Source organism: Geotrypetes seraphini, chromosome 1 (genome assembly GCF_902459505.1).
Source record: "Geotrypetes seraphini chromosome 1, aGeoSer1.1, whole genome shotgun sequence".
Taxonomy (NCBI): Eukaryota; Metazoa; Chordata; class Amphibia; order Gymnophiona; family Dermophiidae; genus Geotrypetes; species Geotrypetes seraphini.
In genome coordinates, this window is record NC_047084.1 from 306,351,649 (window position 1) to 306,378,625 (window position 26,977).

A 26,977-nucleotide genomic window follows, 5' to 3' on the forward strand; every position below is an offset into this window, starting at 1 on the left:
ATCCAAACAGCCAAGTTATTGAAAGAGCTTTGAATTTTACCGATGAAAATCCACTGCGAATATCAACTGGAAGCATATACCAGAGAACGGGAGGCCACACAACTAAAAGCAGAGTTGTGTGAGGAAGCAAGAATTAATATCCTAATCCCCCCACATTTTACTAAACTGCAATAGCGGTTTTAGTGTAGGAAGCTGAGCTGAATGCTCTGCGCTGCTCCCATGCATTCAGCTATCGCAGTTTAGTAAAAGTGGGTGGGGGGGGGGTAAGTGAGGCAGTAATCAGTTGGTTGGCAAAAAAGGCGTTCAAGCTTCGTTGGAACTGATGAGAAATCAGTAGGGAACTAAAGTATATAACATCACATAACATAACATCATGCTTCTAAACCGCGTAACCATAAGTCCAATTCGGTTTACAAAAGATTATAAAGATAGCAAAAGAAACATAACAGAAATATTTGGCCAAATATTTTGAAAAGAGATAAGTTTTCAACTGGGTTCTGAAATGTTTATAAGAATCAGATGTAAGCAACAACAACGACAGGGTAAGAGTCTGGGAAGCTCTAAGTGACAGTATAAGTGGTTGTACTGAGCAAAATACAAAAACATATTTCAATTAATAAAATTTAAAATAAAATACTTTTCTTGACCTTTGTTGTCTGAGCATTTTATTCTTCCATTTCCTTTGGATCATTCTGCTCACCTCTGTTTTTTGTTTTTTTTTACCTAACTCTATCCAGAGTCTGCTGTCCAGTTCCCATTTCTCCTCTTTCCTGTCTTCTTCCATTTCTCCCCCCACCCCTTATCTCTCTCTGATGCTGATCCTTTGCTTTCAGCTTTTTTCGTAATTTCTTTCTTTGCTGCCTCTCTATCCACACAAATGTACTGTGTTTCTCACTCTCCAGTCCTCAATATCCTTCTTAACTTTTCAACTACCTAGCAAAAACTTTCCATCTCACTTTTTCACTTCCTTCCCAAGCCAACCCATATCGCCATTCACATACTCTTCTTAGCCCTTTATTTCCCGTCTCATTCCTTCATTAGCTTTTTCATCCCTTCTGTCTTTCATCCATTCCCCTTTGCCATATTTAAGCCTTCTGCACTCAGTCTCACCCCCACTCTCATCTACTTTCAACTCTTTTTCCTCACCAGCTCCTTCCCTATGGAAACCACCTCTAGTACCTTTTTGTTTCTTAACCTCTTTTACTATCTCTAGCTATTTCCATTCACGTCTCCTTCATCTCCTTGCTAACTCCCCCCTCCCTAATCTCTCCACTCAAAGTTCTAACCATGCCTTCCATCTCCTCTCTCTCTCTCCTCTCCAGTCTAGTATATGCCCATGTTTTTTCCATTCTCCTCCCCTATCCTTGCTATTCGTGCTCCACGCTCTTCAGTCCTCTACTCTAGTCCAGTATATCCTCTCTCGCTCTGACCCCACTAGACTAGCATCCACCGTCTTTGCATAGCCCAGCATCTTGGTGCATTATCTCCCCATCTCTCCCTTCCCCTGTGCCGTCCAACATGTTACCACTCCTCACTCTTACCACCCTCCACCTCTTCTCACCTTAGGCATAGTCCTGTACTACTAATGGTCCAGCATCTCCCTCTTTCTCTTCTTTTCCCTCCCTCTGCATTCTAGCATCTATCTTTCCCACATAGCCCAGAGCTTTCCTGTCCCCTCCTCAGGTAGTCTAGCATCTCCCATCTCTCTTCTGCTTCCTTCATGCAATACAACATCTCCCTGATCTCGCTTACCTGACTAGTGCAGCATCCTCTGCTTCTCTGCCCCTACCCCCCACCAGTCTGGGAGTTCTAGGCTTCATGCTATACCATCTTTCTAGAATACTGTACATGACAAGGCAGCACATGGACTAATAATAAAACTAAAAATAGAATAGAATGCTGTCTAATTAATAGACATGGAAGAAGGTTAGAAAGACAAGAAATTCCAAATGTTCAAACATCTGTTTCAGCAATCACAGAGAGCAGACACTCAGCAGAGGAAAGTGCAATGCCAAACAAAAATCTCTAGTAATCAAACTGTTTCCAACTTGAGTATCAAATGCCTCAATGAACAACAGGGTTCTCAATGCAATCTTAAATGTGTTTTTGGAAGGGAGTTCTAACTGAACAGATGCTAGTATAGCATTCCAGAGAAGGAGTGTAGTTTGTCACTTGCCCAGCCTCAGCTCTGGTAACTGCAGTGCCTTATCGGGTGACCTTAATGAACCTGGCGTGCTCCCCAAGATGGAGGATGCCCTTCAGGGTAGCCTGTGGTGAAACAGTGCATATGGTTACTTTGATAACCTGCTTGCTTTTAGGTAATCAACCACCAGATTAATACTATTAAAAAGGAAAAACTGTTTCTAATTTTCTCATTTCAAAAGAATGCAAAAATTAACTGTCAGGCAACCGCCTATAGTTTCTTAATCACTAGGTCACTTCATTAAGCTCTGCTTCCAAGAAAAGAAAGACAGCATTTTGTCAAAAAAAGCAAAATAAACCCAAATCCCTTGAGATCTTTTTCACACAGTAAATGTGCTCAGTGAGCCATGTACAGTTCCTAATGGTGGGGAGACCACCTGCCATACCCAACTAAGGTGTCTGGGCTTTAGCAGCTACAGTTCTGTTCACTTAACCGGGACCTTTCTGTCTTGATACTTGATATAACCAAAATTAAATGATCAAAACAGAGCTTCAACTCCAGCCCTTTAAGTTCACCAGTCCTGCTTCTAATAGCATTAGCAGGTTCCAGGTCTAGTGAGCTGACTGATGGAAAATTGCTGAATCTGCTTTATCATACTTTTGCTTCTCAAAAGCATCCCACAAAAAGACCCACCCAGATCTTCAGCAAATTCCCAAGCAATTCAAAGACCCTCAGGGCTTGACTTGTACTATCAGTTCTAGCCTCCAATCAAACACAGGCAAAAAGAAAAACTTCCTCACAGAACACAGTTCAAGGTGCCTTCTTATATCTTCCCCTATGAAGTTTCCCAAAGGCACATTCCCTCTTAAGTCTTGCTTGTATTTAGGAAACCAAAAATTTTCCACAGATCTGTCCTCAGGCAGCACTTTCTCTAAAACCAAGACAAGACATAAGCAGCAAAATAAATGCACAGTCACTGGCCAACCATGGTAAGATTTACCTCCAGCTCAGGAACAGAAACTTCCATGGCTTCTCCTGCTTCACATGGCTCTGTCAGGCTTTGCCAAACAAAAACTACAGATAATGTACAAGATGCAGGCAAAAGTTTATTGTACCAAGGTTAAAATGCAGTAATATAAAACCTTTTTACCAACCAAGAGACCCAACACGGTCCGTTTTTCGGACAACACGCCTTCGTCAGGGGTCCATGGTAAATAAGGTATAAAATATACCGTTAAAAATGAAGGTAACAACAAGTGCCTGTGTGTATAATGCGACCCCTGACGAAGGCGTGTTGTCCGAAACATGGACCGTGTTGGGTCTCTTGGTTGGTAAAAAGGTTTTATATTACTGCATTTTAACCTTGGTACAATAAACTTTTGCCTGCATCTTGTACATTATCTGCAGTTTTTGTTTGGTTTTCCTGTTTTGGTGGTTTTTCTGCAGATTTGGTTGGATTTCTTTTTGTTGCTCTCTGTCAGGCTTTGCTCATCAGTCCTTTGCCACTCCACAGCCCTTCTTCCTGCAGCTACTTGGCCTGGAGAGACTTCAAAAGAAGCTGTTCTTGCACTGTCTTCTCTAGCTTGTGGGAACTAGGTTTAAATTGCTGTGTGTACACCCAAACCTGCCTGAGAGAGGAGCAGACTTTAGGGCTCTCCGGCTTCCTCTCTGGCCACTCAAGAAATTCTCCTTCCCTTTAACTATAGGGACATGCCTTGGTTCCTGTTTGGGATAGACAGTTCTAGATTCACTGGTCTCTATCCTTTCATGTGCCTGACCTTTTCTGCTTGTGGGCAGCATTGTTACTCTGTCTTTGTAGATGACAGAGCTGACTCCAGGGTTGGAAATGCCACCCCCCCCCCCCCCTTTTTAAAGGCTGGCTAACCCTAGAATTGTGAATGGGTTCAGAATTTTCAGGAATCCTGGACAGAATGTCAACATTGAGCTTCCCTGGCTGATAAACTACTTTGAAACAGACTTTTTGTAAAGCTAGATACCAGCCTGGCACTGTTATTGCGCATGGTGTGGAGCCATTTCAGGGCACCATGATCTGTTACCAAGGTGGACTCAACTTCATCTAGATAGTATTCCAACGTTTGCATGGCCCATTTGGCTGCGAGGCATTCCAGCTCAACTGCGGCAGTTTCATTCATTGGAGTAGAACTTCCTACTTAACTATAATAGGGAATGCTCATACCCCTGATTCTCTTGACTGAGAACTGCTCCTAAACCCATGCCCGAGGAATCAGTCTGCAGGATTAAGGGTTTTTCAAAGTCTATAGCTACTAATATAGGCTGATCACATAGACTTGCATTGAGGTCCTTGAAAACCTTTCTGCTTGGGGCTTCCCACTTAAGTGTGTCAGGCCTATACTTCAGCATGTCCATTAGGGCCGCAGCTTTATTAGCAAAGTATGGGATAAACCTTCTGTAATAGCCAATGAGCCCCAAGAACGCTTTTAAGTGTTTTTTTGTGGTAGCTTGAGGATAAATCTTAATACACTACTTTCTTTAACATGGGTCGTACTTGCCCTCGCCCCACTATGTATATCAGGTATTTTACCTCCTATTGCCCTAGGAAACATTTCTTACGGTTAATTGTGAATCCTGATACCCTAAGAGAGCAAAGGACAGCATCCATGTGCATAAAGTGCTGCTCCCAAGTAAGTGAATATATCACGATATCATCCAGATAGGCTTCGGAGTACCCAGGGCAGTCCCATACGACCTCATTGACCACTTGCTAACAATTTATGGCTACCCCACGAAGTCCAAAAGGCATTCTCTTGAATTGATAAAGGCCCTTGGGTATACTAAAAGTTGTCTTAGGTTTGGCCCCATCCGAGAGCAGGATTTGCCAATAGCCTTTCATAATGTCCAGGGTGGTAAGAAATTGAGCCTGTCCCAACCGATCCAACAGTTCATCCACCCTTGGAATAGGGAAGTCATCAAATTGAGATACTTATTTTAATTGATTGAAGTCAATACAAAACAATGATATACCATTGGCCTTGGGCACAGTGCAGAGGAGGCTATGAGCAGACCAAGAGAACCACTCCCATGCTGACGACATCCTTGTAGTTTTCGTGGTGAGGGGGGATTCAGAACTAAGTTGGGAGAACATTTAGTGGAACTGGGATGGGAAGGAGGGAGGAAGGATAAAGGGAGAGATGCTGAATTTGGGGGGGGGCAGAGAGAATAGGAACGGGAGCACATGGATGGAAGGGAGAGGAAGGAGATGGTGGCACATGGCTGGAGGGAAGGGGAATAGAGGGAAGATATGGTTTACATGGATGGAAGGAAGTGGAAGAGAGAGATGTGCACATGGACAGAGGGAAGGGAAAGAGTTGGAAGGATGGATTTGAGATGGAGGCAGAAAAATGGAAGAAAACTGAATATGAAAATCAGGGCCAAAGAAGAATGTAGTGCATACCATGAAGGAGAGGAAAGAAACAGCAAATGTATAAGGAAGCCTTGGAAACAGTTAAGAGCACAGATGGAACAAGATGATCAGAAAAATCAAATTGCCAGATAACAACCCCCCCCCCCCTTTTACTAAACCGCAATAATGGTTATTAGCGCAGGGAGCCATGCTGAATGCTCCGCGTGGCTTCCAACGCTCATAGAGTTAGGTTTGTATTTGAAAAGTTTTTTTTTCTGTTTTCTGCATGTGTGACTGAGGCCAGGTGTTCTGGTGGGGATAGAAGTCTAATTGGTACTGCGGCCCCAAGTAAGAAAATATTTGTAGGCTCTCCTTCAGCATTTTTGGACTCAAAAGAGCCCCAACTGAAAAATTAGTGATTACTTATAGAAACATAGAAACATAGAATATGATGACAGAAAAAGGGCCTTCAGCCCAACAAGTCTGCCCACTCAAAGAACCCTCCCCCCAGGTTCTTTTTTGAAGTGAACCCACATGTTAATTAATCCCATTTGTTCTTAAAGTCAATCACGTTATTGGCCTCAACTACCTGAAGTGGAAGATCATTTCAACGGTCAATCACCCTTTCGCTGAAGAAGTACTTCCTAGTGTCACCATTAAATCTCCCGCCCATGATTTTTAGCAGATGACCTCTTGTCGCCGTAGGTTCTGTAAGGAAAAAGATGTCCTCTTCCTCCTCAATACAGCCAGTAACGTATTTTAACGTCTCTATCATGTCACCTCTTTCTCTGTGTTCCTCGAGAGAGTATAGCTGCAACTTACCTAGACTTTCTTCATATGGGATATCCTTGAGTCCTGAGACCATCCTGGTGGCCAACCGTTGAACCGATTCTATTCTCAGCACATCCTTCTGATAATGTGGCCTCCAAAACTGTACACAGTATTCCAGATGTGGTCTCACCATGGACCTGTATAGCGGCATTACCACTTTGGGCTTTCGGCTGACAAAACTTCTCTGGATGCAGCCCAGCATCTGTCTGGCCTTGGATGAGGCTTTCTCCACTTGATTGGCTGTCTTCATATCTTCACTAGTGATTACTCCCAGGTCCCGTTCTGCAACACTTCTAGTTAAGGTCTCGCCATTCAGAGTGTAGGTTCTGCATGGCTTTCTGCTTCCAAGGTGCATAACTTTACACTTCTTGGCATTAAAATTCAGCTGCCAAATAGACCAGTGCTCCAGTAAAAGTATGTCCTGTGTCATAGTGTCGGGCACGGTACCTCCGCCCACTATGTTGCATAATTTAGCATCATCGGCAAATAATGCAATTTTACCCCGAAGTCCCTGAGGCAGATCTCTTATGAAGATATTAAATAGGATTGGACCCAGGACCGAGCCCTCCGGTACTTCACTGTGCACTTCCGACTTTTCAGAGGGAGTACCATTTACCACCACCCTTTGATGTCTGCCACTGAGCCAGTCTTTAATCCATGCAGTTAATATTTCTCCTAACCCCACCAAACTCATCTTGTTCAAAAGTCTACGATGTGGGATCCTGTCAAAAGCCTTACTGAAGTCCAGATACACTACATCTAGGGACTCTCCCTTATCTAGTTTTTTGTTACCCAGTCAAAGAAGCTGATCATGTTGGATTAGCAGGATCTCCCCTTTGTAAATCCATGCTGGTGGGGATCCCTCAATCTTTCATCGTCCAGAACCGTATCTAATTGGTGTTTAATCAATGTTTCCATAAGTTTACACACTATTGACGTGGCATGATCCCTGACAAACAACACTCACATACTCAAATTTCTAACTTCGGTTTATATTCGAGTCAATCTTTTATCCTCCTTTATTGGGGGGGGGGGGGGAATGTTACCTTGGTTTATATTTGGATCAGTTTATATTTGAGTATATATAGTAATTCATCCTCTACATTAGAGACTGTCACGAGTATACAAAACTGAAGTTCTGCTTACTTTTGACTGAATGCCCAGCTATGAGTATATTCAATGCTATATGGGAGACTATCATGTAATTAGGAAATGCTGTTATACTGGACTTTAGATGAATGGGTTGACTTAAGAGATTCACAGTGTGAAAAAAAAAGTAAACATGAATATTTCTGACCTGACTCAGACTGATTTGGAAGTAAAAGAAATTGAGAAAGAAATACTGAATATTTAAATTATATTCTAGGTATTGCAATAAACTGTTTCTGAATCTGAAGATGATTATTTTTCCAAATGTTACTAAACAGATTCAAAAGCAAGGGTCAAAGCACAATAATTACCCAATTCAACCTAAGCAGCGCATTTGACCTAGTAGACTTTGATCAAATGTCCGATATCTTCAGTGATTTGGGATTTAGCAGCCCAGTCCTCTCCTGGTTCAAGGCTTCCTAACCACTCAGAACTATGCTGTAAATAAGGATGTCACTTACCAAGACCAATGATGAATTACCACCCCAGTAAGGGCATGAAAAATCACTAAGTAGTGCCTTGGGTATTTGAGGTCTGGTTAATTAATTTGACTTGATATTAATTTAGTTCTCTGATACATGCAAATTTAGTTCTCTGATACATGCAAATAAGGATGGCAAAATTTCTATAGCTGGCACCCTCCCAGCGGGGTCCCCAAAGAATTTCCACTTTCACCATCAGTGTTTCAACCTCCTAATGCAATCCTTGGGAGCCAACCTAGATCTCACAAGAATAAAACATTTAATCTAAGCAGACGATAGAATGATCATACTACCTGTAATGACAGTATTAGTCAATACCCTCACCACTGTCAAAATATGTGTCCACATCATAGAAAACTGAACCTCAACCCACTAAATAATAACACAATCAAATTCCTTTGGCTACGACTCTCAACTCACTCAAATCACACTCCAAGGATCATGGTAGATGACACGGACTTTTCATTAGAACTACAATTCCAAATCTTAGAAGTAGAAAATGATAACCACCTATCCATGAAAAGCCATGTATAATCCTTGTGTTGAGAAAACTAAGATCCATAAGAAAATACTTCATAACAGAGACCTTATGAATTATAGTGCAATCCCTAATCCTATCTCTACTAGACTGTAAAACATTGCTACAACTAATTCAAAATGCAGTGGACTTTGGAAATCATAACACCTTCAGGAACAAACTTCTACTTCTAGTTCAGCTTCCTCATCTTAAGTCAGACCACACTATGTGGGAGGGGTCCCCAGGCCCTACTAGCTGACTAACCACTGCTCAGTCTCTGTTACAGTTTTGGGGTAAATGAGGGCAGGAAAAAGAATGAGTACATAATAGTAGGTGAGAGAAGGGAAAGAAAAGACCAGGGGGAAGGAGTAAACAATAGGAGAATATGAGGAAACTGAAAACTGCTAGGTAGGTAAGAATAAAAAGAGGAAGACTGAATGTTGCTACTCTTAGGGTTTTTGTCAGGTACTAGTAGCCTGGATTAACCACCTTGAGAAAGAGTTACTTGATGGACCTTGATGGACCATTGGTCTGACCCAGTAAGGCTATTCTTATATTCTTATATTAAATTAGGCATCACTGCCTTTAAGATCCTGAGAGGGAATGCCCCGACTACCTAACAGAGTTGGTCATCCTACTCCTGGGTGCCTCCAACAGATATGTCACCAGAAATTTTTCCACTTAAAATTCCCAGCATCCGACAATATAAAGTCTATCAGGCAAATTACCTTATCCATCCAATATCAATTAGCAAAATGCTGGAACCAACTACCATTTACCCTATGATCCTGTGACTACTATCTCAGGTTCAGAAAATTTTTAAAAGCATTTCTGTACCAAGACAAGGAGCCAACCCTGAAGTAACTGAAATGGTAATTGTAAAAGCCCATTTCTAAACTGTCTAATGCAATTCCTGGGACATAACGAAGAGCCAACGATGACCTACTTGTACTTGTAACTATGTATTTGTAACTATGACCTAATAGTTGTACTGATCTACCTGTACTAGCAACCCTATTGAATGTCTGTGCCAAACTAAACTGCCCATTGTAACTTCCTGGGTAGCTGACCCAATCTCTTGTAATGTAATCCAACTTTGAACTGAATAGGTAAAGGTAGAATAGAAAACCTCATTAACATAACATAACATAATGCTGACACCAGGGGGTACTGCAGCTAGGGACCCTATTCCTTTTAAAATTTCCCTCAAATGTACACTTAGATACATCAGTACAATAAATATTTTTTTTATCTACTCCATCTGACCAGTTTCCTTGGCCTCAATATGGCCTGTGGAGCCTAGGGGTACTATTCAGCTTGCTTGGTCATGCAGATAAATGAATTTTCATAATGTGTATTTTTTCTGGACTTCCAGTTCCGAGAAGCCCTTTCTGCTTTGTTATTACTTGTGGAATCTGAGACTTGTTCCACCCCCTCTCTGTGTACTTTTGTTGTGCCTTTTATTTGATTGTCCTAGTTTTTATTGATTGTAATATAAGTAAACTGCTCATCAAAATATAATCATGTCATGGTATAAGGTGATCTGTTTAGTGCTCAGAAGCTTATTTTTCAAACTATTGATTTTTAAGTGTAGTCACATAAGGAAATGAATGAACAAACAATTAAAATGATCAGCAGGCAGAGGCAAAATTATTCAACAACTCATGACTATGACATTGTATGTACTAAATTAGCACATGCCAACAGAAAATAAACACACTTTATTTACTGCGCCTCCAATTTCACACATAGGGATCTATTTACAAATAATGTACAGTAATGCCATTAGCAAGTGCTAAATCATCCCCAAAGTACCGTATTTGCCGGCGTATAGGACGACTGGGCGTATAAGACGACCCCCCAACTTTTAGTTAAAAAATAGAGTTTTGTGTTATACTCGCCGTATAAGACGACCCCTTCTTCCGCACACCTTCTCTACCGCCACGGGTGCAGCACAGCCGGCCAGGTTCCCTTACTTTTGTGGCACTTCCCCGACCGACCGACAACAGCCCCGGTCCGACAAACCTTCCTGCCCTTAACCGCAAATCTAAATTACCTTCTTACAGCTGCTGTAAGAAGGTATTTAGATTCGCGGCTACAGGGCAGGGAGGATTGTCGGACCCGGGCTGTTATCGGTCGGTCGGGGAAGTGCCACAAAAGTAAGGGAACCTGGCCGGCTGTGCTGCAACCGGGGCGGGGCGGCCGCCCCTCTCTCTTGGTAGCCACTCGAACCGCGAGGCTACTCTCCTTCTCCTTACCTGCCATGCCTGCAGCACAGAGCCGAACGGAAGTCTTCCCGACGTCAGCGCTGACGTCGGAGGGAGGGAGGGCTTTGTTTAAGCTTTGTTTAAGCCCTCCCTCCCCTCCGACGTCAGCGCTGACGTCGGGAAGACTTCCGTTCGGCTCTGTGCTGCAAGCAGAGAAGGTAGGGAGAAGAAGAGCCGCGCGACTGAGTACATCCAGCCCCGCAAGTAAGGGCATGTAAACTGTACTCGGCGTATAAGACGACCCCCGACTTTGGGGAGGATTTTAAGGTACTAAAAAGTCGTCTTATACGCCGGCAAATACGGTACATTATGTCAATTGTGAATGTATGAAGTATTTATTTTCATAGCAGCTATAATTTTTGTAAAAATGATTCTGTATAGCTACCTTCAACTCAGATGGTGATTTTTTTTTTTAGGAAACAATGCTCAGGAAGGGGAGCAGTACAAAAACCAGAATTTGCTACCCAGCTATGAAAGGCCTTTTTTATGCAGAAAGCCATCATATCAACAAGCTCACTCTAGTGTCATTCCTCTTTTGGGTGCTTCTAAACAGTTAAAAATAGAAAAGTTGGATGGGTTTCAAAATAAGAATTAAAAATACCCATTCTTGTAGAATACTTATTTGTAGGCATTCTGGGGATCTATTCTATATTAAAATTAAAAAGGGGGATTAATGAAGGGGAAACACACACTCAAGTGGAAAAGATTGCTGATAAATTAGAAATGACTAGCTTTACACAAAAGGCCTCAAATGTAACTTTCCATAGTTCTAACAATAGTACAACTGCAAGAAAAGAAAAAAAAAGTTCCCGTGCAGAAAATGCAAACGTGGGCTAATCTCATACAGGAAGCAATTTATCATTATTTATAGAGAAAAATTGCATGCATTGTTCCTGTTTCTGTTATTCCAGACATGCACATTAAGCAAAACCAAGGAGGTGGCAGGGGAATAGGGAGAAAAATCACTCACCTAGTTCAGGTGCTTTGCTTAGCACAAATGCATAAGCCCAGAATTTGCTGACAGGTCCATTATAGAAGCTCTGGTCACAAACAGATTGCTTCAGCCCTTTGGTCATCAAAATGTACAGCATGTAAGCACCAGTTCGAACAGCACCTAATATACTTCATAAGGAGAGATTAAAAGGCCGTGTTAATGAAATTAGTATGGTGTACTGAAAGCAACTTCTCAAACTTCTTGTATCCACATACGATGGATATATTACACTAATCAGCCCTCCTGGTCTGTAAAGAGAGAATATTAATATTGTACATAGAGAAAACCCAAAATATCATGATCTATGATCCAAACATATGTGTATTAGCCAGGTTATTATCAATCTGATGAGATTTCAATAATTATGATTGTTGATCAAAAAATGTAATCTGGAAATCACAGAATTTTCTTCTACAAATACAGAAAAATAAAAAGGATGTAAAATATTCCTTGATATTCCCATGTCATTTTTTTTTTTTTTTTTAAATATCTACACTCACAATCTAACCATGACTATACAACAGTGGAACTCAACCCTTTTGCTGGGCGAATTTTCAAGATTCTCTCAATGAACAGGCAGGAGATAAACTTACATGCAACTGTGGCAGTGCCTGAAAATCTCTCCCATGCATATTCCCTGTGGATGTCCTGAAAATCTGATTGGCTAAGGGTCCTCCAGAACAGATTTAGGATCCATCTAGATTTTATTTATTCAGTTATCACATATTAAGAAAAAGAAAATTTCAAAACTGCCTGTTAGAAACAAGAAGCTTGTCGAATTCTCCTGTATTATGACCTCACACACTGACAGAATTGCTTTAGAAGAGGCACTGTGAAAAGCCACATATTCCTGCAGGAAATCTGAGGTCAACTAGAAGGTGCCCAGGTATAATTATCTGGAGCTGCCAATATTTGGTCCCAGTTACTTCAGGCTTCTGACAGATCCCCACACTGCATGGCAGTTTTTCTTCATACACACGGTGTTGATATTTTAGCTTAAACTTGGGGTTGAAAAGAGACCCTCCACAGGCTTTAACTAAGTACTACAATCACATGGACGAAATATACACAGCAGTACTTCCTGAGTGGCTAATCATGAATGTTACATGAAATTTCATGAAGAGGACAGTTGCTACTAATCAAATCTGGGTTAAAAGACTTTCCTAGATCATCGAGAAGACACAAATCACCATTAGTATTTGAGTCAGTGTACTTCATTACTAGAAAGACAGCAGGGAAGGGAAGAAAAGCCTTAGTGAAACTGGTCCATAGTCTTATAAAGATCTCTGTAGCACAGAACTGCAAATATCTGAAATCCAGCCATAGCATGTCCTTGTCCTGATAATATAGCATGAAATGATTTTATAATTCTGCTTGGAGTTAAAATATGTAGCAGGATGTATTTAGTTTTGTTGGAGGTAAATTATGTAAGTTTGCCAGAATTATTGCCTGACCCAAGACAGGATGTTATTTAAATTATGGATTTATAGTAAAGCGAACTTCTATTTCAATTTAAGTTAAAGTATATTAATTTGATGGATTTAAAAGTGAATTGGTTTCTGAGTCAGCCCAGCCTCCAGCTATCTTATCCAGGTGTTGTGTTAATGCACCTATTACAAAAGAAAGAACTGAGCCATCTGCTTTCAGAAAGTGTTAAGTATATCTATTCAGATAAGAAAAAGGACAGCCAGGGTGGATACCAGAGCTAAACAGACCTCTACTATCAGTGGAACAGGATGTAGGTCAGAAGCTCATCATACCAAATTCATCTCTGGACTACTCCAATCGGCAAGAACAATAGAAGCTCATCACACTATTTTAAGCCACTCAGAGAAGATTCAATCAGATGACCTCATCTGCCTATCCTCCATTTTAAACCACTCAGACAGATTTATACCGTATCCAGCAAGGACAGTAACAATACTCTGTATTGGGACATCATTTTAAGCCATTGTAATTAAATCATGACACCACCTAGGAACAGAGAAAAAGGCTGGACTACTATGCATCATGGGTCTAGAGAATTTAATCATGACATCGTCCACCTAGGATTCTATTTTTAGAACAGGTCTCAATCCTATATATATATATATATATATATATATATATATATATATATATTAATATATATATACACACACACATATATATATATATATATATATATATATATATATATATGAAATGGAATCCTTTCTAACAGATGCTCTCTCTCTCTCTCCCTCTGGAACCAGCCTGGATCAAGCTGCAACAACTATTCTTTTCTATTTTTAGAACAGGTCTTAACCCTATAAATATGAAGTGGAATCCTTTCAAAGGACGCTCTCTCTCCCTCTGGAACGAGCCTGGATCAAGCTGCAACAACTATTCTTTTCTATTTTTAGAACAGGTCTTAACCCTATAAATATGAAGTGGAATCCTTTCAAAGGACGCTCTCTCTCCCTCTGGAACGAGCCTGGATCAAGCTGCAACAACTCTTCTTTTCTCTGGATCACCATGATGCAACATCACCTTCAGGCCTACCATGTGGCCTCTTCTCCATTTTAAGGACTATTCACATTGTGAGTAACTTTTTGAATCCAGATAAATTGCTCCTTCTGCTTTACCAACATTTGTCTTGTGTTATACTATTATCTTTGCTTAAAGTCCTATCTGTAACTGCTTTACCTGCTTGATTTTAATTTTAAAATTATTCTTGCTCTAAAAAAGAAAATAAATTTTCAGTTTGCTTATAAATGTTCTGAGTCTTAAATTCTTGAATAAGCATTCTTCGCATATATTATATTTAATTATTATTACAGAGCTAAGTTTTAATCAAGAGTGCTAACTTTCCCCAAATTAATATTTCTTTATAAGTTATATTCCTTTCTTTGAGAATGATATAGCTTATTGGTGGAGTTCCATCCATTTAATAATAATTTTGTAACAATAATACCATTTACTAGAATTAGGTTGCATACCTTTGTCTATCCCATCTTTGATTATTTCATAGCAGGGAGGAAAGAAGTAGAAGTTCACTCCAAGAGCTCAAAAAACAAATAATGGGACCTTAGATTTGAGATAGATCCAAGGCCACAAGATGTCAAGTTCTACATACGGTTGACACTGCAAGAAGAATACAGAGAGACCTTAAAGAGGGCAGCAAACCCCTCCTCTACTCGGAGTCAAAGTGAGTAATTACCTTTCTGATCTGTTCTGTCAGTTTAACTACTTATTGGAAGCAGATATATGAGCAGAGAAACTGAACACTTTAATCTGGGGAAGGAAGCCCCTTTAAGACACAGAAACAGACAGACCTAGCTGGACTAATACCAGCAGTATTAGAGAACTATATAAGAAGATATGCATCATTCTGAGCAATTAAAGTTCATAGTTATAGATCCCCTCCAAAGGGACACCACCTTGTAATGGTGGAGGTGCTTGTGTGTTTCAATGCCTCGGAGCGCTATGCTGTAGGATCATCCATATCAGACAGGTCTCTCAAGAGAAACCAGATGAACAGTGTCCCAAACTTGCAGTAGTCAAAATGGCATTTGAAGCAGAAGTGCTGTGAGGCAGATCCTGGGTTGGTGTCTGTTCTAAACACAGAGGAGCAGCGCATCAAACAGTTTCCTGCTATGTGAACCTTTGCAGCCCTGAAGAAGTGGCATGTCAGCCACGAAATGATCATAGGTGGGCTGCACATAGTTTTTCCTGAACTTACAGTTTAAGTTTGTAGTTGCTGCTAGCACAGTTTTGCACAGTGGAATTAGAAATATGATTGATTCTCATGTTTTCTTTTTTGCACTCTCTAGATATATATAGTAGCCACAAAAGTTTTTTCTGCCTATGATGGATGGATGGTTGGGTGGTTTTTTCCCCTCTCCTGTATAACTGAGGCTTTTTATTTTGTTGGCCCTCCTATGGTACTGTATCAGAGTTCAGTGCTTGCTGTTGGGTGTTCAATTCTCTTTTGGAGAGATTTTGTAAATGGTATTTAGATTGACTATACCCTCATTACCTCCTTTTCAAGATTTTGTTTGGCGTCTGTTCTAAGCCATTTTATTCTCATTTGTGCTGGTTACAATGGGAAGAAGAAAGGACAGATATGTACCTATCTATGGGTGCAAGGTTCTGTTCTTGAGCTGATTTCAGACCATCCTCAAGGTTGCTGGCATCATGATCTATGGATCTGCTACAGTGCCTTTGGAGGGCCTGCCATTTAACGAGTCGGGCCTCAGTGCAGGGCAGATGTCTGATTCCACTGAGATCAGGAAGCAGTTTGTTGTCTTCCGCACTGTCTGCGAAGGGGAAGAAGTTAATCAGCCTCACCGAGTGGTGAGCCAGAGTATGGAATGCCCTATTTTCCCCTAAGTTGCCCATGATAGAGGTCATTTAGAAACAAGATTTGACACTGTAACAACTGCTGGGTTGGTTCAGCATGGCATCACCCTCAGTGGATTATAGAAACCAGCAGTAGTCAACTGTGATATCAGATGGGAAGTCATCAAGATGTTGGACTTGTCCCTATAGCAAACTGTGAAGGTATTTCTGGAGAAGTCGGGAGATATCCAGGCCAAGGTGGAAGTATAGGGTGTTTAGTAACCTTTGCCCTGGAACTGGACAGAAATTTGGTGTTACATAATTACTTCAGATATACGTATAAACAATTTCTGGGTTTTAATTTTTGTATTTTTTCCTGATCTTTCTTTGCTGATCCCAAGGTACCATAAGGTCTTTGGAGGGATTCTGCCAAGGGTCTTGGCGATGGGGTCATCTTTCTTGTTGAAATTAATATGTTATGTAGAATTTAATGGTGGTGATTTGTTACTTCTTGAACCTAAATAATTGTTGGAATTTTTGGTGCCTTGGGAAGGAGGCCCAACTGCAATGTAGTTTCCCTTGGTTAGCATGTAACCTGGTTGTCATTGTATAGGATTCATCTGCTTTTTAGCTTCGGATTTTATTTTCTTTTTTTATAAGCTTATTTCCTGCTTGACTCCAGCAATATTGTGGACTAATGCATGATGTTTTTTTTCTCTGATAAGGGGTTTCCCTCTGTATTTCTATGTCTTTTTCAAGTACGAGCACGCTTGAATGTCATGTTAAAATTCCAAAATAAAATAATTTTTTTTTAAAGTTAATAGATACAGGATTAAGGCTGGAGGAAATTCTATGGTCTGTGCCCCATTGAAATACTATGACCTGAATATTCACGAAACCCTATTGACGTTTGCTGACAATATTTTCATATTACTCGTCGATCCAGACCTAGTTAATTTATCATCCAATATTAACCGCTGCATTGCAAAACTATAGTCCTGGGCACTGATGGTCCAGATGAAATTAAATGCTTCCTTCTGCTGTGAACCTAGATTTGGGAGAATCTTTGAAAATCAAGTTCTCCTCATTAGTATTAGGCGTTCTCATTGATTCTTCACTCACATTTAAGGATAAAATTAACTCTCTTGCAAAAAAGTGGGGTTTTGTTTTAGTTTTCATGTTTTGAGGAAAGTTAGACCGTTCTTCTACCAACAGCATTTTTCTGTCTTGGTCCAATCAATCATTCTGGCACATTTGGACTATTGTAATTCACTGTATGTGGGCTTATCTAAGGTTAGCCTTCAGAGACTCCAGCTAATACAGAATACTGCTTCCAGACTCATTTTTGGTAAGTGCAAGTTTAACCATGTGCCCCTCTTCTTAGAGAACTACATTGGCTTCCAGTCCATTTGAGAATTCAATTTAAATGCATTTGTATTGCATTCAAGATATTATTTAGCCTCTATATCAACTCTTGTCCCTTTGGACTGGAATGTGTGCAGATCTCATCTGGCTAGGAGTTCTCAGAGATTAAAACTTTCCTTTCCTTCCCTTAAGGGCAAAATCAAATCTATCAGAAAACTTAGCCATTCTTTCTCCTACAACTAACTGAGTTTAGAATAAACTTGCCACTCTCGCTAAGAAGCTTATCTTTCAGGAAGGCTCTGAAGACAGTCTTGTTCGCCATACATTTTGGAAATGAATTATTCTACTTTTTCCCAAATTAGATTTATTTTGTTCTGCTCTTCTTGTATTACTCTATTCTTAATGTTAACCGAGTCACGCTCCAAATTGGTTGATGACTCAGTGTATAAAACTAAGTTTTAGTTTAGTTTATGTTGGAATATACCCCTGTCCCTGAAGAAAATTTTTGAAACGCGCCGGAATGGATGGAGAGATTTTTGTAACAAAAAATCAGCAACAGCAACAGAAAAGATAAGTAAATTGCACATAAAATATAATAAGATGGTGCTCTAAATAATAAAATGCTATTGATAATTTTGAAAGATAAAAATACATAAGACATAAATCAAAAAATTTAAAGGACCTGTGAAGATGTCAGCTTGTGTGCGTTAAAGCTACTGCATGGCATTCTGAGGTTTGAAGAAAGTTAGATTCTATAATTCCCAGATGATAAGCTTTAAACCATGAAGCTTTAGTCTCTTTTCATCTCAGCGTTTTGTAGAGTGTTGAAGTTATTGCGATAACCTTTAAATAGTAGCCACAGATTATTCGACTTGTCTGAATATCAGCTGGGACATGCATAAGTTATCTCAGCCAGTTTCTTTATCTTCCCACAGTTTCAGCTGCCACTCCCCGAGGTCACTGGCAAAAAACCCCGGATATTCAATGCCAGGCCATGTCTGGGCACCAGCACTGAATATCCAGGTTTGCAGAGTCAGCTAACTTATAGCAGGTAAAGTGCAATATTAATCACTTAACCAGCATGGGACACTGCATAAAGATTAGATGCATAAATTTCAATCCTATTTATGCAGTTATCCTGAATGCTAAATAATGGCATTTAACCAGCCCCTGGAACGCCCCCAAAATAGCTAGTTTTCTGTTTGGCGCTAACTGGTTACTTTTGGTGACACTAACCTGTTAAGCGCCCTGAAACGTGGAGGGGCATAATCGAAAGGGACATCTAAGTCCGTTTACGTCCATATCGCAAGTCGCCCAAAGTTAAAAAGAGCCTAAGACACATTTTCGAAACATACATCCAACTTTTTTTTACTTTGGAAAATTGTCTAATTATACGTCCTGCCGATCTGATCGTCCAAGCTACTAAATCGTCTATCTTTATACCACATTTCCGTCCAACTTTCCGTCCAAGTCCACAACGCCTAGAACAAGCCCTGTTGGACGTGGGAGGGGTCTGCAAAGTGATGGACTGCACACCCAGATATGCCACCTAAATAGTGGGGTACCTTACAGGGCACTGCTATGAACTTCACAAAAAGGGTGCCATGGCTTCTCCTCCCTACAGCTCCCTTATAGGTCATGGTAAGCCCCCCAAACCACCTCCAGAATCACCTAGACCCACTTATCTACCACCCCAATAGCCCTTATGGCTGCAGGAGCCACTTATATGCCAGTACAAAAGGGTTTTGGGGGTGTATAGGGCAGTGCACATGTTTCAGTATCAATGCAGTGATTACAGGGGCTTATGGGTATGGGTCCTCCTCTCTATGGGTCCCTAACCCACCCCCAAGACGACATAAGCTGCCTCTGGGCTGGACGACTAGGCTTTCCTATGCCAGGTGGCCAGGTGATGATGGTCTGGAGGCTGAAATTTAAAGTTGTAAATAAAATTTTTATAGGGGTGTGGGGGGTTGGTGATCATTGGGATAGTGTGTGGGGGTCTGTGATATGTGTTTTCAGTGCTTATCTGGTGAGTTTAGGTGGGTTTTTGTAACTTAGACCATGTTTTACATGATCTAAATTACAACATCCAAGTTCCATCTAGGCTCTGTTGTTAAACTTTCGGCTATACATGCTGTATGACTAAGTCTAAGCCGGCCCACATCCCACCCAACTCCCGCCCTAGACACGCCTCCAGAAACACCCCATTTAGCTTTGGACGTTGAGTGGCTCTATGAAGGCCTAGGTCGTTTATAAATACATCCAAAACCCGGTTTTATTATCGGCGCTTGGACGTTTTTGAGAAATGTTCGTCCAAGTGCCGACTTAGGGGCCGGTTTTTAGACGTTTTTCTCTTTCGATTATGAGCCCCTTAGAGTTTACTAATTACAATTTATTAATTTATATTCTGCCTTTAAGCTAACCAGATTAAAAAAAAAACCCATAATCATAAAACAACGTAGACAAATGCCAAATGCCAACATACAAAAAACAAACAACTAACCATAATGTGATGCTGCAAACCAACCCTACATGAAACAAACAAGAAATATTAACCATCAATACTAATGGCTATTTAAAAACTGCCAATACCAAATGTGTTTTCTGAAACTTCTTGAAAATATTAGCCCCAAATAGGTGTTTTAACCAGCCAAAAGCTATTTCTGGCTGGATGAATTGCTTTGAATATCGACCCGTTTGTTTTTTATGTGGTGTCGATCACCACCTTTTACATCACAAAAGAAAAATGATTTTTTTTTTTAATGTGAAAAGGAAAATAAGTCCATGTATGCAGTGTGGAGGTGCTAGGACTGGTGCAGAAAGTCCTGAAAAATGGAGTCAGCCGATAACTCTATGCCCAAAATTTGGGCACTGTTTGTGGCCAACTTGCGACTCAGAGACAATTTAATGAAAACAGCTTCGAAATTCAAAATTAGCCTTTCATAAAAATGACTTTTCTGAAGATTCAGTCAGATTCCAACCACACATACAAACTTTCAAGGACCACTAAAATATGTATTGATAATACAACCAGAGGGAAGACAAGTCCCTTTGAAGTTTGTCAGCTGGGTCCTGCCATGAGGGAGCAGTCAGAGCAGAGCCTGCTTCAGCCAGTGCCAGAACATCCTCTGATATATCTGCTGTCCAGATCAGTGACAACCTCCTCCCCCTCCAGCTCTTCACTAATGTTGCCAACCAGTGAATGACTTCTTGTTATTGAACTGCAGAGTACGTTTTCATCTAGTATAATGAAAAACTGAACAACTGCAATCTTTCCACTTAGCAAGAGAAAATAATACTTCTTCCAGTGCATCTCGCACTCAAAGAAATTGATTGGAGAAGACATTGATGGGGGATAAGCAGCTTTAATTATTTAAAGATATTTTGTACTCCACACAGCTTTAGCCTTCAGAGCTAAACAAAAGAACCACAAGGTGTGCCAAAACCCATCTCTCTCTAGCAAACCTCTTTGATCGATAATATTTGTTTATACACAAAGAATGATTGCAGCTTATCAGAGAGCAGACTTATGTTTGACCCTTCACTCACAGCTATGCATCAGTCTCAATCGGGGGATCTCAACTCAGTCCTTGGGACACACCCAGCCATGGCCGGTCTTAGCAATTGCAGGCAGTGTTGTATGACACTGAGTTACTAGTTACTTACTTTCTTGCAGGAATAAAGTAGTTAACTACTTATTCACTACCCTAGTAACTGTAATTAATTACTTTTGTCGAGTAACTAGCACATCACATCACATACCAGAGAATGTGGTTGGGTGCTATGAGTTGGTCAAACCTCCTTAAAATAAGCATCAAGAGACGCAGTTATGTGATATTCATAGTGGAGTTGTGTATAAAATAGATATTTTACCTCTTCATGTACCATTAGGCTTTTACCATAAGTATTCTTGGATATAATAATGGTAAAGGAGAAGCAATTAAATAATAATAATAATAAATAATAATTTTATTGTTATATACCGCCAAAGCCATAGTAGTTCAAGGCGGTTTACAATAAGAAGAGCTGGACAATCAGCAAAATAATTACAATGAAAGTCGTCGAATACACGTAGGTAATCAGAGAAAGGGAGAAAGTCAAGGAATTAGACACAATGTAGGGTCATCGAGTACATGTAGACAGAAAACAGAGATAAGGCTATACGAGTTCTTAGGTTACAAATCGGTTAAACAAGTTTGTTTTGACTAGTTTTCTAAAGCTAAAGTAGGATGAAGAGTGCTTAATGATGTTACCCAGCCAATCGTTCTGTTGGCCTGCTTGGAAAGCAAGAGTTCTGTCCAGGTATCTTTTGTATCAGCAGGCCTTTATTGTTGGGTGGCTAAACATATGAACTCTGCGTGTGGGCCTGATGGAACTATCCAGATTAAAATGAAAGACCAGGTATATAGGGGCCAGGCCTAGAATAGATTTGAAACAAAGACAAGCAAATCTGAACAACACTCTTGCTTCCAGGGGCAGCTAATGAAGTTTTTGATAGTAGGGGGTTATAATTAGTTAATCTAATTAAATAGCCGTAATCAACTACTTTCCTAAGGGGGTCTTTTACTAAGGCACGCTAGCCGATTTAGCGCACGCTAAATGCTAATACGCCCATTATATTCTATAGACACGTTAGCATTTAGTGCGCGCTAATTTTTAGCAAGCTCTAAATCGGCTAGTGCGCCTTAGTAAAATACTCATTAAATGAGTAATCTGATTTCTGTACTTTAAGAGTAACTACCACAGCAATGATTACAGGGCCATGTGTAGACCGGTTCGATGCTAAACACCACCCCCCTCCCCATCCCAGACTTAGGGCTCCTTTTACTAAGTTGCGCTAGTGGTTTTAGCGCACGCTACAATGCCGCATGCGCTAGACGCTAATGCCTCCATAGAGCTGGTATTAGTTTTTCCGTGTAGCTCGGGGGGTTAGTGTGCAATAATCTGCAGCGCGCGCTAAAAACGCTACTGCAGCTTAGTACAAGGAGCCCTTAAAGATTTCAAATGAGATTTCATGGATTTATTTATTTTTATGGAATTATTTAATCACCCAACTACTTTTGTAATCTTAATAAGACGTCAATGATGACTAGAGGATGGGATTCATGAGCAGCTAGGGGGTGCCACAAAAATCACTCAGGAAAAAGAAAGAGCAGCAGAAGGAGATTCTACCTAAGTTATGCTGGCTCTGAAAAGAAAATCTAAAAAGAATTCAGACAACCCAAGTGGTGAAATAATACATCCATCCATCAGTAGTAAGAATCATGTGATTCAAACAGCAAGAACCTTACCTATAAATAAGTAGGAACAGAATTGTTACACTCGACCCAAAAACACCAATACGCCTACCACAGGTAAAATACTGTAAAACATGCACAACACAGATAGACCCTCACCAAATACATATCAAAGGATCACAAAATTAGAAATAGAAATAGGAAGACAAAAGACGAACTGGAAACCCCAAGAAGTCAAACTCATGCAGCACTGGAGAAATAAAAAACAGAAATGCATGTTTTCTCTTATACTGAACACATTTTCTGAATATAATGTATTACAGTTCATAAATTCAAAATAAAAACACTATGGGCCATATTCTATAAATGGTGCATAAGTGCACCTACATTGTCGGGCTGCTTGGCATGGTTGTCAATCAACCACTAGGCAGTGCCTAGGCAAGCTTAGGTGTCGCTAGGTGTCCTAGAGGTAGGCGCCTGTATATTAGGCCAGGTTTTACCTAATTTGGACACCCAGTGACAACGAAGTCAGCCACGCCTAATCTCTGCCCCTAACCATGCCTACTTTTCATGTAGGCGTCAGAGGGCACCTCCACAAAGGCATTGCTAGGTGTCCTAAAAGTTTGGCGCTGAATTCTAAATTAATAATTAAATTGTTTTTTTGATTGGCTGAAAATCATCCTAGCCAATTACCACACTGATTAAACAAATTTTTTAAAAGTTGCGTGCGGATCCAAGGTAACGCATCACAATGCACATAGTACTGAATTGTTATTGTTAACGTTAACATCAAGAGTAAAATATTGGTTGAGGTTGGGTCATCATATATTACTACAATTTGATATTAGTGCAGCATTTGATTCAGTAGACCACTCATTATTAATAAGAAGATTAAAGGGCAAATTCTATAAGAAGCATCAAAATGTTAGGCGCCTACCTAGGCACTCTTCAGCGCAATTCAAGTAAAATTGGGTGCTGTTTTTTATTATTATTATTATTATTAATCATTTTATAATTATTTATCCCTCCCTAAATCCCATTGTCCACTATCACTCTCCATTTCCTGTTTTTAGATCTTTATTTCTTCTATCCTTCCCCTCATCTCCCCTCTCCATGATCTCCCCCAAGTCTATCTCTCCCTCCACCAAGTTCATTTCTCCCATCTATCTTCTCCCCCATCTCTCCTTCAGTCCACCAACTCCCCATCTCCCCTCTTCCTCCATCTGCTTTTTTAATTTTTTTTATGGCACTCCTAAGCTTCCACCACCACCACCACCTCCACAACCCCGCACCTTTCCAAAAGAGAGTCCGGTAGCGATCCACTCCTGCCAGCACTCCTCGCGTCTTCTCTCCATTGCGGCCCGCCCTCAGTGAAAACTTCCTGTTTCCGCTTGGGCGGCCGAATGGAGAGAAGACGCCCGGAGTAGCGGCAGGAGTGAGTCACATTTGCTACCGCCGCTTTTGCCTGGTCAGGGAGGAGAGGAGAGAGCCTTGCTGCCAGGAAGGAGAGAGCCTTGCTGCCCCAATCTGTACACAGAGACCCGTTCATGATTTCCTTCTGCCGGAGTCCTTGCTTTGATGTAACTTCCGGTTTTTGCAAAACCGGAAGTTACATCGAAGCAAGGACTCCGGTGGCAGAAGGAAATCCCAAACGGGTCTGTGGTGAAAGCAAGGGGCCAACGAATCAGTAAATCCAATTTTATGCAATAACAAACCGATTCGAATCGATTCACCCAAAATGAATCGGAGAATCGATTCGAATCGCGAATCGGGCAGCACTAGCGTGCCCCAGTCCCTTCCCTCTCTTCCCTTCCTCCTGTACCCTTCCCTTTCTTCCCATTCCATTCTGGAGCCCAGGGGCAGACTAGCATCCTTTCCCTGTCTTTCCCCTGCCATCCCCCAATCCATCTAGTCTGGCATCTGTCCCCTTCCCATGGTTTCATGATGAAACTTTCATCAGGTTTTCTCCTCTCTTCCACTCCCCAATCCAGTCTTTTTCTTTTTCAAATTTGGTGAAATCTTTGACAAAAAAGGAAAGAAATTCAGTATAACATGAACAAAAAGATCACAATCAAATATAATGTATATTGTAGAACAGCTGTTAAAGATAGTCACATACATTTGTCTATCACCTAACTCTGCCTTTTCTCGTCATGGATATAAGTAATGTGGGGATTATGGTAATTTTCAAATAGGTCTTTTAGGCACGTAAATGGAGATAGGCTTAAAATCATTGTCTGAATGCAAACCCCTATTACGTTATCAAATGTATGAATCTAGTATTAACTGTGATCTTATAGTAGTTGTTCATTCAACTTGCAGCAAAAATGTCATTTGCTATATATAAGAAGGCAGCCTCACTTGCGATAGGGATGAAGAATTTCAGGGACTACTTTACATTGATCAAAATATGTTATAATTAAATGGGAGTCACAAATACAACTAGATGCCAGTAGCATGACAACTGGCAGATGGCCACTTTCTGAACTCCCAGTTTTATTGTTGTGAGTACGAAGGTGTGCTGTTTTAGCGCACGCATCAGATTAGCGAGCCCTAGCCAAAAATCTACCGCCTGCTCAAAAGAAGACGGTAGCGGCTAACGCACGGGGCAATTTAGCGCGCGTTAAGACCCTAACGCGCCTTTGTAAAAGGAACCCTAAATCTGTTTGGAAAAAGACAAGGCAGCCTGCTGTGTTTTCCTCTCTTCTACCAGTCAAGTCTATTGCTCTACTAGTAGCAAAGTGTTTCCATGAACAGGTGCCCTGCTGCTTTACAGGTTCATAGTCAGTGGCGCGCGAGACACCAGTGCGTCGACAACCCAGCACTGACAATTCGGCGCAAGAAAGAAGTGCGCCACGGGAAAACTTATTTTTAAAGAGCTCCGATGGGGAGTGTTTGGGGGGAACCCCCCCCACTTTACTGCACAGTGTTCGCGCTGTTGTTGGAGGGGGGGATTTGGGGGTTTGGAACCCTCCATTATAGAGAAAACGGAACTTTTTCTGATTTTTTTCGGGAAAAGTTCCATTTTCTCTATAATGTGGGGGGTTACACCCCCCCAAACACCCCCAACAGCAGCACAAACAATATGCAGTAAAGTGTGGGGGGGGGAGGTTTCCCCCACACCCCCGTCAGAGCTCTTTAAAAATAAGTTTTCCCACGGCGCGCTTCTTTCTTGCGCCGAATTGTCAGCGCTGGATTGTCAGCGCGTTGGTGTCTGGCGCGCGATTTATCCCATCACCGCTTTACATGGCCCTGCACAATAATTATCTCCAATCTTAATCTCCATCCAGTCTTATTCTCTCTCTCACTCCCCCATGGACCAGAAACAAAGGAGAAAATAATGGGCATGGAGAGAATAGGGTCAGGAATGCAAAGGAAGATGCTGCATAGGAATAGTACATGGACAGAGAGGGGCAATGCCGGACATGGGAGGGGCTATATGGACACAGAGGAAAAGTGCTAGATGTGGGAGAGAATAGGAACACAGAAGGGAGATGAGTAATTCAGGACGTAGAGTAGTGATGATAAATACAAAGAGATGGACAGAGGTGAGATGCTGGACAGCGAAGTATAGGGGACACAGAGAAGGGAAAGATAGGTACACAATGATGGAAGGTGGATGAGGAGCACAGAGAAGAAGAAATGTCAAATGAGCAGGAGACCTTGGCGAGTGAGTTAAGAGAAGATAGAGGGAAACAGAAACCATAGCCTGGGACTAATATGACTTGAAAAATAAAATGACCAGACAACAAAAGGTAGAAAAATAATTTTATTTTTTATTTTGTGATCAGAAAATATGAGAGCTGAAATGTTTATCCTGCCAGTGCTGAGCCCAGGGCAGAAATTTGGGAGGGGACCCCAAAGTCTACTACTAGTCCGTGCCATCTTCAGCTTCCAGCAGGCTTAGGGCTTTCTCTAGCCAGGAGGGTCGTTTCCCTAATTGAACTGACACAATTCCTGGCATTTGTGATCTTTATATTTTGCACAGTATAGGAGGAAATGGATCTTTTTATTACTTTGGTGTTGTACTACACGCAAGGTGTGGCTTCTTGGGATTTTGGTTTATGTTTATCATTTGTGGTCAGCTATTATGTATTTGGCATTTGTGTTCTGTGTGTGTGACCGAGGTATTCCGTTAGGATGAATATTTTAATGTAGCATTCAGTTTTCCTGATAGTGGAGGGGATATTCTGAGGGGAAATGAGTTTTGTTGATCCTTCTTCTGATTTGTGATTTATAAAATGACAGATATACAGAATATTGTTGCTTTTTATACTTTAATAAAATGATTTCAATATAAAATCATAA

At 40.9% G+C, this 26,977-nt stretch overlaps 1 protein-coding gene across 3 annotated transcripts in view; it reads right to left on the minus strand.

Annotated features, from left to right (window-relative positions):
- The window catches only part of ELOVL6 (ELOVL fatty acid elongase 6), a 166,642-nt gene that overhangs the window by 6,171 nt on the left and 133,494 nt on the right, over positions 1-26,977 (minus strand). For all 3 annotated transcript variants that reach the window (XM_033955475.1, XM_033955484.1, XM_033955494.1), the window contains one exon: positions 11,742-11,893. In XM_033955475.1, the coding sequence (XP_033811366.1) occupies positions 11,742-11,893 (152 nt within the window). The remainder of the gene's footprint in view (positions 1-11,741; positions 11,894-26,977) is intronic.